This window comes from Diadema setosum, chromosome 1 (genome assembly GCF_964275005.1).
Source record: "Diadema setosum chromosome 1, eeDiaSeto1, whole genome shotgun sequence".
Taxonomy (NCBI): Eukaryota; Metazoa; Echinodermata; class Echinoidea; order Diadematoida; family Diadematidae; genus Diadema; species Diadema setosum.
Genome location: NC_092685.1, coordinates 19,893,432 through 19,906,747, shown reverse-complemented (window position 1 = coordinate 19,906,747; position 13,316 = coordinate 19,893,432). Strand labels below are relative to the sequence as shown.

The following is a 13,316-nucleotide window of genomic DNA, read 5'->3' as shown; positions in this document are numbered from 1 at the left end:
TAATCCTTTGATGATTAAGTCATCCAATAATCCTTGAGTAACATGTTTATATCTGTAAAACGATTACACTTTAATATCTAAAGACTATTGTGGCATTCAAATTAGCAGTGCTAATGACTTTTTAACACAAATTAATCCACACATCCTTGGCTCGCCTATGCAAAGACTTTCTTTGCATGTTTCTTCATTCTCCTTATTTTATTTGCCCAATTGGACAAGTCAATTTTACATTTTTGAATATTCAATTGCCCCAGATGCCCAAGCTAGCAGGCAAGTGCTAGTATTCAGCCCTGCACTATGCTCACAAAATCCACTAAATGCATCTCTCCCTTCTGATTTCTCCCACCCCTACATTGAAAAGCTAATGCTTCAGTAACTCTGAAATGTTTCGGCAAATTTCAAGCAAATCCATAGGGGGAAATGGACCATCATAATGATCCTGAAATAGATGTACCATCTCATTGGCTAAAATGGGCAATTATCTCTCAATAACGTTAGTAGAGCTTAGTATTCAAACTATAAGTGATGCATGGGACAGTGCGTATATGTGCAAAATCTCATCAATTTTTGCAATTCGATACATAAAAAAAAATTTATGATAATTATGATAGTAATAATAGTACTCTAATGCCACAGAAGACAGATGATGCAATGAATGGTGAATTTACTCAATTTTAATCCAAAATGTAATAAATTTTGAGCTTTGTTCACACAGCATGATGGAAATTGATGGAAATGTGTCCACACTTACACGCTGAAAGCGAAATAATAATTTGTGTACAGTGTCGAGTCCAGAATTGGAAAATCATTAAAGCTAGTGGGGCAAAATCCCAGCAAAAAAAAAAAACAACAACAACAACAACACAAAATAAAACAATGCAAAATCTTTGAATTATGAAGATAAATCCACGCACAAGCTAGGCATTCAGAAAGTGGAAGCTCTGCTAAACTCGACCGATGGGGAGACAGACAAAAGCATGAGCAAGAGGAGACTGTGCGGCTTTCGAAAGACAAAAAGAAACAAGATCATACACGTGACAGATGCATCAGAGATTAAGGAAGTCATAAGCATGGAGGCTGTGGTTAGAAGAGTCATTAGTTAGTTCAGAAGACAGGCCCTAACCTCGAGGTTAAGCTCTTGCCCCCAAACTACGACGTGCGTCCACATGATGAATCTTAACCTCGAGGTTAGGAAACCTCGAGGTTAAGCTCCTGCCCCTTTGAGTGCGTTGATTTTTGTGTCCACACGGTGCTTAACTACAAGTGGGATCCCCCATGGCTCGTGGTTAGAACGCTAACCATAAGATTTCTCGTGGCTCTTAATGTCAAGCTAACCTCGAGTTTAGCTAACTACGAGTGCGTCTTCACGGTCCCTAACTACAAGCTCTAACCTCGAGGTTTCCTAACCTCGAGGTTAAGGCTTGTCGTCTGAACGTAGTCTGTGAGGGCTGAGGGTCTGAGGGATAATGATTCATTTGTAATTGGAAGGAAAGTATGCTTTAATTTCACAGACAAAAGAGGACATTATGGAGATATATGTCCCGATATCATCAGCTGAATATAAACTCAACTGGCACTCTATATGCAAGTTGTAACACAATACTGGTTCTATACGGTTAATAGGGAACATTCATGAATATCAAGAAATGCCTCAGCAGATGTGTCCACACAAAGAGACGAGCCTGATGATCTAAAACCTTTGAACTTCAATTCCTTTATTCATTTGTGTGTGTGTGTGTGTGTGTGTGTGTGTGTGTGTGTGTCTGTCTGTCTGTCTGTGTGTCTGTGTGTCTGTGTGCATGTGTATTTGTACAGAAGGTGACATCCCAGGCACTTAAACCTCTCTCAACAAATACTTGCTCACTGAAATAACAAAGTGAATGGGATATGTTAAGGTCACACTGGTAGGAAGGAAAGAGTAGGCGTGTCTTCATCAGCCCGAAGTTTCGAAATAGCGCGCTATCTTGCGGTTACCAAACTAGTCCGATGTCAAGATAGCGCACTATCTGTGTAGTGAAGACGCAAATAGCGCGCTATTTGATCGGGAAAATTTCCCCCAAAATCTTGGTCTAGCTCGTGAACTAGAGCTCTAATTCGTGAAATAGCGCACTATTTTGGGTGCGTCTCCATCAGCCCGAAATTTTCTCGATCCCTCCACGCTTCTGGTTAGCCAGCTGGCTATTGAAAGCGCATGTACAAGCTAGTGATTGTGTATAGTGCATACACTCACAGCGTATTCAAGGATCGCATGTGTGTACTAGGCCTACTGTTGTTGACATCTTTAAAACCAGGGAGGTGATTCCGTGCATGCTAGCTTTTTGTTTTGTAAACTTCTTCTTCTGGTCCTCTCTACCTTAGCTAAAGATTCTTGCAGATTGTGTGTATTTTGGATTTGTTTAAACATTGCAATTCTTTCATTTCATATAAGATGTGTCACTGGACAGAAGAGTAGCGTTATTAATATCCCTTTGGAGAGAATTTGCTGTACTGCTCACCTTCCTGGTTGTAGTATCGTACATACGGTGTTGTAGGAGATTTTGAGCGGGGAAATCCACTTTTGAACAGTGAGCTAGGCAGAGTAATGATGCAAAGTGCGCATGCGTCAATTTTCGGACTAATTTCCCGAAGTAGGCTGTTCGAGCTGATGAAGACGCACATTCGCTCTATCGGGCTATTTTCTAAGACCGCAAAATGTCCCGCTAGTTTGAACTTCGGGCTGATGAAGACACGCCTATTGTCTTTCAAGACAACTGTTTTTGATTGAGGGACAAGTCTGGCATTTTTGAGCTGCAAAAGCCTGAAAAGCTTTTTTTTCTTTCTTTTCTTTAAGTCAGTCTGACCATTGACTTCCTTATTCTACCATTATTTCAATTCTCCAGACTGCAAGCATTCCATTTGAAATCATGACAACTTGTTATACTTTATTTCCAAAAACTTGTAGTTGATGTTAAATTACATTTCTTTGAGCTTTGTGACTTTTAACAGAGAAAGGTAATGATGGGTCACATATTCAAGAGGCAAAAGGGCTTAAATGCTCGGATACACACACCAAGGAATCATCATCCCTCTGGTTCTTGAGCAATAGCATGCATTTTGCAGAAAGGCACATGTTTTTAAAACTGAGGAAAATCTCTATCCAAAGTTTATATTTTAGTACGAACTTGAAGCATCTTTTCATACATTTGTAACTAGTAAGGCACATGGTTTCAAAAATCTTGTGACTACAGTTATCAGAGGAAAAAAAAAACAAATCTCATGACTGGTCTTGCATAGCATCAGAGAGTTTTTCTTCCTTTGAGTAAATGTGAGAGCAAAACTAAATAATTTTCTCGTAAATTCAGCAAGAATTCTGGCAAGAATCCCACTTTTCATAAACAGGTGAGGTAAAAAAAAGTGAAACATATGGACAATTACTAGTAAGTCACAAATCTGCTCATCTGTTTCTCTGCAATATAAAGGATTTTATACAAGGTCATTCACAGAAAGTGTGAATATTTACTTTGATTTCCTTTTTTTTTCCATAAATATAACTTTTCATAGGAAAATCATTATCATTATTGTTATTATTATTATTATCATTATTATCATTACTATTATTAACAATTTATTCATTTGTTTGAAATTTCAACATAAAACTACAAGAGGAATATCATTATTACATGATACAAAGAATAACTTGAAAGAAAAAAACTGTTAGGCTGAAAGCAGTCTTATGGATCATTCCAGATTCAAAGGAAGACACCGGTACAGTCCAACCTCTGTTATCCAGTCATGTTTGGACCAAATGCCGGTCCTGATAGGCGATTTGGCCAGAAACAACATACATGCACACAGAAGCAGTCAACTTTAGTGGTGGCTAGGTACATAACGCACACCACTACTACAGTGATGTAATCAAAGCTGGCCTTTTAGAATTATAGTAAATCTTTGAAGGAAATTGAAATATTTAAAATGTAAAATTCATAACGTGTTTCTGTGGGAGACATCACATGTAATTCGCATGAAATTTGTAGAAATTTTAATTGAGTTTGAAATCCCCCCTTTTTTGTCTCCACTGCGCAAATACTTTCGAATGATAGAGAAGTGTGGATAAGATATGGCAGGAGGTCAGACTGTACACCATTCCTCTTTCTCAATAGGAATTGTTGGAGGATATTATGTCCTATATGAGCATGACAAAGCAGGAGCTGTTTCTTCCATTCAGAATTAGAAATAAGTGGGTGTTCCCCTTCTACCCATAAAATAAAACTGCTGTTATATGCAGGCAGATTCACCAAATACCTTTCCAGCCAGCCAACCATGTTAAGCTGACGTACAAATACATATACATGTAGCCAGTTTGGAGTTCCACTTTGCGCATGAGCAGAAAAAGGTCATTCGTACCAACACAAATGTTTATTTAAAAATTCTCTGGGACTAGCATCTGTGATGTAATGATTATTAATGTACATCCACCTGACAGCAGAACTGGTATTTGGCAATACCAATAAAAAGAGACTGTTAATATATCCAATGCAAAATAATGAAATGGATGCTTTCCCAGTTGTGTAGTAAATAGATATCAAGAGTAACAAGGAAAAGCAGAAATTACGCGGTGCGTAATATATGTCCCCGCCGGAAGTAGCATTTTGTAGCCAATGTACAATACAGGTCAAAAATCAAGGTCAAAGGTCAAAAAAGTCAAAGGTCAAAATTCTGTGTAGAAGTTTTGAAGCCCTCACCTAGTGCCATCACACAAAGCAAACGGAATCGAAATCGGGTTAGAAATGGCGAAGGAGTAGCATTTTGTAGCAAAATGTACAATACAGGTCAAAAATCAAGGACAAAGAAGTCAAAGTTCAAAATTCTGTGTAGAAGTTTTGAAGCCCTCACCTAGTGCCATCACATAAAGCAAACGGAATCGAAATCGTGTTAGAAATGGTGAAGGAGTAGCATTTTGTAGCAAAATGTACAATACAGGTCAAAAATCAAGGTCAAAGGTCAAAGAAGTCAAAGGTCAAAATTCTGTGTGGAAGTTTTGAAGCCCTCAGCTAGTGCTACCACATAAAGCAAACGGAATCGAAATCGGGTTAGAAATGGCGAAGGAGTAGCATTTTGTAGCAAAATGTACAATATAGGTCAAAGGTCACAACTGAAATTCTGTGTAGAAGTTTCAAAGCTCCCATGTAGTGCTATCATATAAAGCAAACAGAATCAAAATTGGCTCATAAATGACAGAGAAGTAGCAAATTAAACATTTTGATCACACATGGATGCACACACAGACAGACACACGGACACACACACGTACGGAGCCCGTTTCATACTCCCCTGCTCGAACTTGTTTGGCGGGGACAAAAACAGTCATATAAACACGGCAGGAGCCAAAAAATTGTTGGCTCTAACAATTATTGGCGTCACTCCCTAGCTCTTATACCTTGAGTCCAGCCAGCTTTTTGCTATTATCATTTGTATCTTGGCAACTCCTGTGTCTTCTTAGTTTCTTGCATCAAATTGTTTAAGTTCAGATTTATTTTGATAAAGGTCTTTGACCGAAATGTCAGTCTGTCCTAAAACATTCCTGGTGTCTTCCACTTTCATTCACGAAGCTTTCCCACACCATGGGATTCTTTCAGGAGTGTTTGTGGAAGGAGCGGAAGGGTTACGGACAGGCGGGATGTCCTGACGATGTCCTCAGGACAAGCTGCCGAGGGTCTCAGGAAGATCATTTCCGCTTCCAAATTTTGGTCTTGATCAAAATTTGGACGCGGAAATTTTTCTTTCTCCCGAAGATGTGGAAACGCCCGGACATGTTTAGGACAGTGAACGGACACTACCAGGAACGTGCGGAGAGTTTGCCGAATGAGTGCGGAATACCAAATTTGCTTTCCGGGTCTTGTCCGCATCTTGTCCGCGCCGTACTGGATGCCTGGTCTACCCGACTGAGAAAAAAGAAAGGTCGCTCATACCAATGTGCCCATGAGCTAACTCTGGACTGGCTTATTCACTGCAAATTTCCACAGCCATTTCACATGCTCATGTTTAATGTATTTATTAATTGTTATTGCGATCACTCATGCATGACTTCATATAGGCACCATTTTGTGATTTTGAGGAAACATCAGATGATTGATCATGTCTTCAGAACTTAAAATGATTTTTATATCATTTTTGGAAGGCATGGAGTTCAACTCATGTTAAATTGTCTTGTATTATCATCATTAGTCTGGCTATCATAATTGGTCATATATGCACATCAAATTTAAAAGAAATGCTCCAAAATGACTTAAATATCATTTGCATATGTTTTGAATCTTTCAAAAAATTTTTGTGTGCAAAATAAAGCAAAGATATATATACATTTTTGTATGGAATTGCATGATATTAATATGGAGAATACAAACCTATCTTCACATCAATCTAACACGATATGGTGTTATGCAGGCCGGTAGAAATTCTGCGCATACATCCTGTCATCCGCATCATCTTGAAAAATAGCAACTTCTTAAAACAAGGCAAGTGCCATAAAGTGTCTCGCCCATTCACGTACAAGAAATTGTACGAGAATGGGATATAACAGATAAAAAAAAGAGATATAACAGATAAAAAGAGATATAAAAGGGTAAAAATTTATGGCAAAAAAGAAACGCACCGTAAAAACTTAACATTTGGCCCTTATAGTTCGTTGACCCCTGCCTGTGACCTTTGACCTTGTGGTGACCATCCACTCCCCAAGGAACATCTACCATCCAAGTTTGCTCACAAACGGACCTATGGATCAAAAGTTATGACCCATAATAGAAACGCGCCATAAAAACTTAACATTGGGCTCTAAAAGTTTGTTGACCCATGCTTGTGACCATTGACCTTGTGGTGACCATCCACTCCCCAAGGGACATCTACCATCCAAGTTTAGTCACAAATGGAGTTATGGATCAAAAGTTATGACCCATAATAGAAATGCGCCATAAAAACTTAACATTGGGCTCTAAAAGTTTGTTGACCCCTGCTTGTGACCTTTGACCTTGTGGTGATCATCCACTCCCCAAGGGACATCTACCATCCAAGTTTAGTCACAAATGGACCTACGGATCAAAAGTTATGACCCATAATAGAAACGCGCCATAAAAACTTAACTTTGGGCTCTTAAAGTCCGTTGACCCCTGCTTGTGACCTTTGACCTTGTGGTAATCATCCACTCCCCAAGGGACATCTAGCATCCAAGTTTAGTCACAAATGGAGTTATGGATCAAAAGTTATGACCCATAATAGAAACGCGCCATAACATCTTAACATTGGGCTCTAAAAGTTTGTTGACCCCTGCCTGTGAGCTTTGACCTTGAGGTGACCTTCATATATGGTAAAATGTGAAACTTTGTATGACCCCTCTTCCCTCGAAGTTTGATTGCAATTGAAGCCCAGAGTAAAGAGTTATTGAAGTTTTTGTAGCGTTACGGACAGACGACGGATGGACGGACAGACGACGGAAGGACGGACGGCCAGACGCCGCAGGCGATCCCTTAGTCTCCCCACACCTCCGGTGGGCTCGACAAAAACACCATCATGGCTGTGTAAATTAGAGTCAAAGATGAAAAATAATGTAGTTTGTATCTTGCAAAACACATTTATTCAGTTCATGTATAGATACAAGGCAAGTGCCAAATTGTGTCTCGCCCATTCACGTAGAAAAAATTAATGTTAATCTACTTTCCGGAAATTCATTGACCCGCCTATGACCTTTGACCTGGTGGTGACCTTCAACTCCCCAAAGGACATTTACCATTCAAGTTTGGTCCCAAATGGACAAAGGGATAAAAAGTTAAGAGCCATAATTGAAATGCGCCGTAAAAACTTAACATTGGGCCCTAAAAGTTTGTTGACCCCTGTCTGTGACCTTTGAACTTGTGGTGACCTTCAACTCCCCAAGGGACATCTACCATCCGAGTTTGGTCACAAGCGGACCTATGGATCAAAAGTTATGACCCATAATAGAAATGCGCCATAAAAACTTAACATTGGGCTCTAAAAGTTCGCTGACCCATGCTTGTGACCATTGACCTTGTGGTGACCATCCACTCCCCAAGGGACATCTACCATCCAAGTTTAGTCACAAATGGAGTTATGGATCAAAAGTTATGATCCATAATAGAAATGCGCCATAAAAACTTAACATTGGGCCCTAAAGTTCATTGACCCCTGCCTGTGAGCTTTGACCTTGAGGTGACCTTCATATATGGTAAAACGTGTATGACCCCTCTTCTCTCGAAGTTTGATTGCAATTGAAGCCCAGAGTAAAGAGTTATTTGAAGTTTTTGTAGCGTTACGGACAGATGACGGACGGATGGACGACGGACGGACAGACGCCACAGGCGATCCCTTAAGCTGGTATCTCACTGAGCGGCGAACGTTTGCAAACGTAGCGAATTTGAGATTCGCCAACTTTTCTGACGAATGTTTGCGAAAAATCAAAGTTAGCTTCTGTCATTAGCGACAGTTAGCGACCTTTAGCGATGTTTAGCGACAATTAGCAACACTTTAGCGAATGTTTGCGAAAGTGTTTGCGAACACAGGTGGCGACTATTAGCGAATGTTAGCAAATGTTAGCGACAATTTTGCAAATGTTAGCGACAGTTTGGCAAATATTAGCAACTGTTTGCAAATCCTTTGCGACAATTTTGCGAATGTTCTTGGACCTAGAAAAGTACCAGGTGATTGTGTATAGTAAGACCCATAAAACGACATGAAACCTTCCACTGAATTCAGATCTCTTGTGACAACCGTTCAAGATGGATTTCCAGGATATGGAAATAAATTTCTGCCAAGAAGAGGCTCAAGGTGTTGCTATCCTTGAAGAGCTGCTTTGTCAGGCTGCTGCTACAGCTATTCTCTCTAAAAAAGAAAGAGTGAAAATGTTCACTCTTGAAGAAGTGAATAACAGAAAAGAGTGAGTTTCAAGTGAAATTAGAGTGATTTTGGACTGAAAATGTTCATTTTCACTCATTTTGGAGTGACTTCAGGGATCACTCCAAGATTTTCGAGTGATCCCTGAGGTCACTCCAAAATGAGTGAAAATAGATATTTTCACTCAAAATTCACTCCAATTTCACTCAAAACTCACTCTTTTCTGTAATTCACTCCTTCAAGAGTGAACACTGTTGTGCAGCATAAGAGAAATAAAATAAAGAAAAACAAGAAAGGAAGAAGAAAAGAAAGAGAGTCAGAGAGTGCTTGTTGCCGAGGACAGACTTTAGTCAATATGAAAAGCTTTTGAAGCAATTACAATCATGATGGAGATGTCAAGAGCTTCAAGAACTTTCTTAGAGAGGAACCTTGTCTGTTTCAGAAGCTTTTATATAGGAACCATGTGGTTACTTGTTCGCTAGCAGTGGCGAATCATATAAAAACGTTAGCGACACCGTATTACGACCGTTTGCGAATTCTTACGAGTGTTTTGCGAATGTTTGCGAATGTTTGCAACTGTTAGCGAAAGTACAAATTCGCAAAGGTTCGCAAAGAAATTCTGAACATGTTCAAAATTTCTTTGCGACAAGAAAAACTGTTTGCGACAATAAAAACCGTTTGCAAACTTTCTTGCGAATGTTAACGAACCTTTTGCAACCATTTACGAACCCTGGCGAATTCCCAAATTCGTTCGCCGCTCAGTGAGATACCCCCTTTAGTCTCCCCTCACCTCTGGTGTGCTCGACAATATAAAACTGATCAGCAGTACCCACTGAAAGACTGAAAGGATCAGTGTACAAATGAGAATATGAACATATATCAAAGGAATCGTATAGTTTTGGTTGAGACCTAATTTCAGGTTTCTAACATTTTTGGTGAGATAATGAGAAACATCTTATGAAATATGAAAGAGTATGTAATTCCATGAGGAATTCAACGTTATTTGATGAAAATTGGTTTTAAAATCCATGTCAAGCTGCTGTTTATGATTGCGGTCTCCTGCTTTTCTGTTATTATAATAACCAAAAAAAAAATACTGAATTTTAAAAATCAATTTATTCAAATCCCCTCTGTTATATTCTTTTTTTTTCTACAATTTGTTTAATGAAACGACGTGATATACTCCGAATGAATAATCAATTATTATTTACATACTCTACAAGTGTTGATTTAACGATTCGCCTCCGAACTCTTTTTTTTTTTTTTTGTGAATGATATGCTACACGTCTTATACATTGAATACTGTCATGTTCATAGTGTGTATTATGTACCTTGAATCAATTTGCAAGACAGTATATGCTTGCTTAAATGTTGTGTAACGTTAATTTCTAAATATGTGTATTCTTTTGTTATGTGTGATTTGCAAAAAGGCAGAAATAAAATCAATCAATCAATCAATCAATTTGATGAAAATTGGTTTTAAAATGGCTGAGATATCCAAAACAGAGCGATTCTGATAAGTGTGGGACCCACACTTTATTACGATTGCTTTGTTTTTCTTTGTTTTTGGATGTTTCAGTCATTCCTAACCCAATTTTCATCAAACAAACTTTGAATTCCTCTTAAAATGGTATGCTCTGTACTATTTCATAAGTGTCTTCTTGATATCTCGCAAAAAGTTAAAAGCCCAATTCTCATCTCCACCAATACTGTACTTTCCCTTTAAGTATGCATGCCCAGTTTGGCACACTTTGCTAACAGAAGTGCAAGTTGACAAAATTGAATTTGTACAGAAGAGAGCACTTTGGATCATCTTGGGAAGAAACTACACAGGGTATGATGAAGCTCTTGATGTGTGTAAGCTTCCATCTCTCATGCCCTATCACCCCCATATTTTGCATAGATAGACCATGTAAAATGGATCCTTTTATGAAATAACAACTTTTTGATCAGATCTTGGCTACGTCGTAAGTTAGGGTCAAAGGTAAAAAGTACTCATCTTTGTACCTTGGAATATATTCCAGTATATCTTTGGAAGCGTATGCCCTATCTCCCTAAAATTTTGAACATTTTGACGTCTCATTAAAATAATGACTTCTTGATCTGTCGTCATCTTGGCTGTGGAAATTACAATAAAAAAATCAAATATCTATATATTTCTATCCTGGTTGATCCAAGCCCTGTTGCCCCCATATTTTGCATACACATAAAGTACATTGTATGTTACATGGATTGTTCTTAAAATAACAACTTCTTCATCAGATGCCATCCTGCCTGCATAAATAAGAGCGAAATGTATAAAATACTTAATTCTGTATCTTGGTTTACATGTCCTATCGCGCCCCTTTAAAGATGGTGATCGTTAGTATACAAATGATGCACAGGATAGAGTGCGTTAGTGGAGATGTAGCGCACTCGAGTGTATTTACAATTGTGAAACATGCACGAGGCGAAGCCGAGTGCATGTTGCACTACATTGTAAATACCCGAGAGTGAGCTGCATCTCCACTAACGCCACGAAATAATCCTGTACATCATTTGTTTTATAAAATGGGTCGAAAACTAACAGCATTTTTCACATACCTTTGTGGGTCAATACCAGTCAGCTACATGTAGCACTCGCTCAAGTGTCAAGATGTCCGAAGATGTTCGTCCCAAACATTTACGCACGTCGCACTCGGAAATCCCGTACATATAAGTACTGTACGTATAAGGGTATACGTACGCCACACATTGTTATGCACACAAGAAAGGCCGGCCGGCAGCCCGAACTAGAAGTTGTTTACAGGATTGACAGCGCGTATAGTAGCGCACGACGCACTTGTAACAACTGATTGAGTGTGCACTGCTAGTGTAAACATTGTGACGTCAGGCCGTGCATGTTAGTGAGAAATTAATACACGCACACGTGACTCATTTCAGCGCTTCCAATTGGCTACATTCTTGAACCCATTTTATAATGACCGATAACAGATCTTTCGTATCAAGTACAGACTGTAACTCGTCTCAGTTATAAATGTTCACGTAGTTTTTCATGTCATTGCTCTTTTTCAGACTGCCTTGTTTGCGAGTTAAGCTTCTTAAAATTGCTAAATTTCAAAAAGTCAGTGGGAAAAGAAAAAAGACTCACCTCTGGAACAAACAGGGGGCCTTCAAATGGTGGTGACCACGTGACAGCAGTTATCTAAGGAAGACCAATAACAAAGGGACAATGGATAGATGAATTGAGTAACTAGTGGAAAATACTTAGCTTTTTCTTAACACTTCATACGAATTCAAATTCACATAATTCTTCCCTTGAGTTGTTTTGTTGTTGTTTTTGTTGTTGTTTCTTTTTTAAAGGGACTATACAGTACTGGTTGAGGTGGGAATTCACATTTTGAACATTCCTAAGTGAGATAATGACAAACCTCTTATGAAATATGAAAGAGCATGTAATTTTAAGAAGGATTTAAAGTTTATTTGATGAAAATTGGTTTTCAAATGGCTGAGATATCAAAAAAAGTGATAATAATAAAAGGCGACAGGCCACGCATTTTATTAAGATCTCTTTGTTTCACCTCGTTTTGGGATATCTCAGCCATTTCAAAACCCCTAGAATTGCATGCTCTTTAAAATCTCATAGAGTGGTTTCTGAATATCTCGCAAAACGTTAAAAGCTATTAAAATCCTCACCTGAACCAGAACTGTACAGACCCTTTAATTGGAGCTGATTGACAAATTGTCCTACACCAATGTAAATAAGTCCTGAATTGATCAGTGTTTTAGCATTAGCTGTGACAAAAGAAATCATGGGTATACATACTCAGGCAGGATTCGAACCTATGCAGGTTTGAATCCTACTTCAGACGAAGGTGTATCTTCTATTTCAATGTCAACACTGCACACGCAATGTGCAAATCTTATCAAATGTGATGAAATCAACATGAATGTTGATGGAGCAGACGTCTATCAGCTTGTAAAACAAACATTAAAAATGAGGCTTGATAGCATTCTTGTATTTGCTTTAGCACAGCACAAGCAAGAAGGCTAGCAGCTTGTAATGTCAAAGAAGTGGAGCAATATAAAGAAAACATATAGAGATTTCCACACCACTGTAAGGAGCAAGAACAATAGATTTATTAATTCATCGATCGGCAACTAGTGGGTCATTTATGCATCTGTGAATGCTTGCAAAAAATCTTGAGCTTTGGAGCGCGATTGCTAACCTACCATTTCTGGGAATATGAACGCTTGCAAAAAATCTTGAGATTTGGAACGCGATCGGCATCCCGCTATTTTGTAAGTGCGAATGTGGCTTATTTATAGATTTTTTTATAATAAAGTGATGATGGCTCATGGATTTTAACAAATTGTTGAAATTCAGTAACTTTAGAATGCATTGTCTGATTCTCTTCAGACTTCACAAATGTATTCTTCTAGCATTTCTGCATTTG

At 38.6% G+C, this 13,316-nt stretch overlaps 1 protein-coding gene across 1 annotated transcript in view; it reads right to left on the bottom strand.

Moving 5' to 3' along the window:
* The window catches only part of LOC140234683 (probable gamma-butyrobetaine dioxygenase), a 116,993-nt gene that overhangs the window by 23,763 nt on the left and 79,914 nt on the right, over positions 1–13,316 (bottom strand). The window contains exon 12 of the mRNA XM_072314721.1: positions 12,011–12,064. Within this exon, the coding sequence (XP_072170822.1) occupies positions 12,011–12,064 (54 nt within the window). The remainder of the gene's footprint in view (positions 1–12,010; positions 12,065–13,316) is intronic.